The sequence below is a fragment of the Branchiostoma belcheri genome, unplaced genomic scaffold, assembly GCF_001625305.1.
Source record: "Branchiostoma belcheri isolate BF01 breed outbred unplaced genomic scaffold, Haploidv18h27 scaffold110, whole genome shotgun sequence".
Taxonomy (NCBI): Eukaryota; Metazoa; Chordata; class Leptocardii; order Amphioxiformes; family Branchiostomatidae; genus Branchiostoma; species Branchiostoma belcheri.
This window is the reverse complement of record NW_017802492.1, coordinates 327920-331867: the sequence shown is the minus strand read 5'-3', so window position 1 is coordinate 331867 and position 3948 is coordinate 327920. Positions and strand designations below refer to the sequence as shown.

The window sequence follows — 3948 nt, the reverse complement described above, 5'->3', positions numbered from 1 at the left end:
GGCATTTTCCAGCTGGAGAGTTATTTCTATTTCTATTAACTTGAAAAAACTGGCTGTTAGGGTTGTTTTGGCTGCTTGGTAGGTTCTAAAACTAATCCCATCTTCTTGTCTTTTGGTGGTCTTCAAGGGGGTCAGAGGTCATGCTGCCAGTGTTTGCATTTGCCGTGCCAGGTATCGCTGGTCAAAAAGTGAAATTTTTGGACTAAATTGACAATTTGGAAGTTGGACTACCCTGTCAATATGTGTTTGCAATAGTTGAACACTCAAGTAGGTGATTGTTGACAGCTCAGTTCTTAGATGTTTTCCATATATTCCAATAGGGGCTGGAATTAGTGGGCTGTGCCCACAGGATCTTTTTTTAACGGAGTATTTCAATGCAAAGCCAATGCGACCACTTCTCAGCATTGGACTAGAAAGATGACAGAAACATGACTTTGTCAAGAGATGGTGGTGAACGTTTGATTTGAAAGCCTGTAGATTGTAGGTTGGTGGGAAACACTTGTCAGGGAGGGAATTCCAAAGCTTGGCCGCACGGGGAAAGAAACTGTGAAAATATTTCGAACCATTGGACCGCTTAAAAGTTCTGAGTGGTGGAACTAGTTGGGTGAGTTCTGCAGAGCGATGACCATGAAAATATCTTTACTTCATGCTGTTTATTCATCGTCGATACTCCATCGTTTTCTATTCAGCTGTTGACATCGGGGTACGCCAGTGTGATGACCCCGGGACGCCGACATACGCCTCCCGCCCGCTGGCCGCCGTCTTCTCGGCCGGAGAGTCCATCACCTACACCTGCGACCCTGGTTACACCATGCACGGTACCGCCACCATCACCTGCCTCACCGGGGACGACAGGGTGTGGAGCGATGCACCGCCAACATGTGTGGGTAAGTTAGAATATTCGAGTCACTATGGAGGCACTATGCTATGGAGGCACTATGCTATGGAGGCACTATTTCTTTGATTATGAACTCTAAACTGGGTAGAAGCTTTGAAGTTGGTTCAAGTCGAAGTTGATGGTGCAAGTTGATCATCAACAAGTGTCTTACTCAACTGCAGAAAGTCATGACAAAGACACGTACATGTCCATCAAATAGATACTTTTCATTTTCTTAGTACACACACACACACACACACACACAAACACACACACACACACACACACGCATATATATATTAGTTATAATATCTTAATTAGTTATTTGTTAATTACATTTACATGATTACTTGATTATTGTTGTTTTGTGTGTATGTGGCGTAACCAAATAAGTTGCAACTTAAGTGTACGTCTCATTGCCCATGTCCTTCGTGTAATGCTAATGAAAAAACTACGGAAAGTTTATTGTGATGATCCATGAACTTTGCTGAGCTGATTCCTGGAATCCAGTCCTGCTAGTCACCTGACGGAGAGCATTTTGCAGGCTGAAAACGAATACGACGCAATATTACAAATTCCCCCGCTGTAGAAACTCCATCCACCCCGTAACGTAATGCCTTCTATTTTCAACGCCCACTGAAACTACCGTCTGCAGTCGCTCTTAAATCAAGACCTCCTTGCTTGGATGCTTTTCCAAGAAAGGCTACTAAAGTGCAGCGTGCCGCATCTTCAATCGTACGCACGTACATGTACATGCGTTTGTGTCCCTAGACTACTGATGTAGATACTAGTAGTTCCCCGTCCGCATTGTTAAATGTGCACTTTATCTGGTCTTTGCTTTAGTGCCCATGTGAGGCTTTTTGTAATGTTTTTGTTCGCGTGTTTGTATATGTATTGCAATGTTAATTGCAGACAAGTAGCTGTAAAAAGATCAGTGTTATTCAGCATGTTTTTGTATACAGGCTGCGAGGCTGGTTTTTATGAATAAACTGTTAATAAAACTGTTTTATTCTTTCCTTGGATATTGATAAAGGTACTAATGACCCAGAAGATCTTTAAAGTTAGCTGGCGTCTGGTTTCAACAATTAAACCTTAAGCCTATATTCCCCCTGGTGATTTCTACTACGAGAGGGGAGAATGTGGGTTTAGATGGAAGACGATAAAAGCCAGCTGCGTGGCCCGTCTTCCCCCATTAGCCGCGGACCGGAGGAAATAAAAAGATGATTGATTTAAAGTTGATCCTCTTTACGCGTACGGCTTGGAGACAAACCAGGAATCCTCCATCAGTCACCGGCCATGCATTCACGATCACACGGGGACACCATACCCTCGCCAGCAAGCGTAGTGCTTAATAGTCGTGTTTCCATATTCAAGGCTACAGCAGAGTTGGTTTTTGCACCTGTGGAATAGCTGTATATTACTTTTTTCTCTTACGAAGAAGGTTTATTGAATTCTGGCGGAAGGTTTTCCGAAGGGGGGCAATGGGATACGGCAATGGGGCTCAGTTATGTGTGAACGTATTCATACATCCCGTAGTTGCAATTGAATGTATATATAAGGCAGGCTATTGGAACGAGTGCCGAGTCGAATTCAGTTCCGTGCTTTTGGTATGAATGTTTTTTTATGTTTACCGAAGGAAAACATATTGTTTTTGCTTAGTTTCCTCTTCTTCTCCAAACAGTGACCTCTGACCTGGTCAATGACCTGAACTAGACCGTCTCTCATCATGGTAACTGGTGTTGGGTTACATCATGTTGCAATTCTATAGCAGGAGGGATTTAGACTCCTGTCTGACCAAATATGTGAATGTGTTTGAGTAAGAATTAACAGAGCAGACCATATGCGAAGGTAAACATTATGCACTTGCTTTACAAATGTTACCAGTCTAGTCGGTAGACTAAATTGACACGCGACAGACCGAAACAGCACGAGGCATCAAACCTCTCATTACGCGTCCTGTTTTACCGGTACCCGTACTACTTGGTTGTCCATCGTTAGACGACGACGACTTCAACGTGCATCCTTCTCATCTGTTATGCACCAGCTTGTGACTCAGGAGTATAATTCTGGATCTGCTGGGTCGTCTCCAGTGGTAACAGTGAAAACATTGTACTAAAGTGTACATGCACATGTACATTCACAGTGTACATGTGCTAAAGAAATCAAAATTGATCTAAATGTATAATACATTAAGTCAAGGCCGCTCTGAGACGCTTAACAGTCCACCCGCTGGTTTAAGATCTCAAGGATTAATTTTTCATCCCACAGTAATAGTGGTGAAAGCTACCGTGGCCGACAAGGACAAACCTGCGTCGCCTGCGCGCACACCTGCGTCGCCTGCGCGCACACCTGCGTCGCCTGCGCGCACACCTGCGTCGCCTGCGCGCACACCTGCGTCGCCTGCGCAAGAGCTTCCTCACGCCTGCACAGAAAGAGCTTCCTCGTCTGCGCACGAATACCTGCGTCGTGCCTGCCAAGAGCTTACTCACGCTTGCACAGAAAGAGCTTCCTCGTCTGCGCACGAATACCTGCGTCGTGCCTGCCAAGAGCTTACTCACGCTTGCACAGAAAGAGATTCCTCGGCGACCTCGCTGCGCGCAACGAAAGCTCGCTGCACGGAAGAATACGTGTCACCCCTGCCTTGTTGAAGAATGGACGGTCCCCTATTATAGGTCAAGGGTCACATCGCAGTGACACTGTTCGCTGTCGTTTTTGTTTACTTCAGTCTCGAATTTGTTTTAGTTTTTATGCTTACAATGTCCAGCGCGTTTATTAATCCATAACGGGCCCGTTAGTTATAAAATTAATTAATAGAAATCCTGCATAGATTATGTTAATATTGCCCTTACGAAATCTGCCCCCTAACACCAGAACACCTCGTCTTCAATCTTCCCCGGTAAGTGCCCGTTGTTTATTTGCATGAACAAAGCGAATGATTCCAAAGAAACATTTTGAGGACATCCTATGGCAGTCTGGGCATCGATTCTTCCCGACCCGCGACGATATACACGGTTTTAGACCGGATTTGAAGTAGGCGACGATATGGGGGAAGGGGGGGGGGCGAGGGCGAC

The 3948-nt window shown here is 45.1% G+C and overlaps 1 protein-coding gene across 1 annotated transcript in view; it reads left to right on the top strand.

The window, feature by feature from the left end:
• The window catches only part of LOC109487104 (CUB and sushi domain-containing protein 2-like), a 64381-nt gene that overhangs the window by 22079 nt on the left and 38354 nt on the right, over nucleotides 1-3948 (top strand). The window contains exon 23 of the mRNA XM_019791077.1: nucleotides 690-887. Coding sequence (XP_019646636.1) covers nucleotides 690-887 — 198 coding nt within the window. The remainder of the gene's footprint in view (nucleotides 1-689; nucleotides 888-3948) is intronic.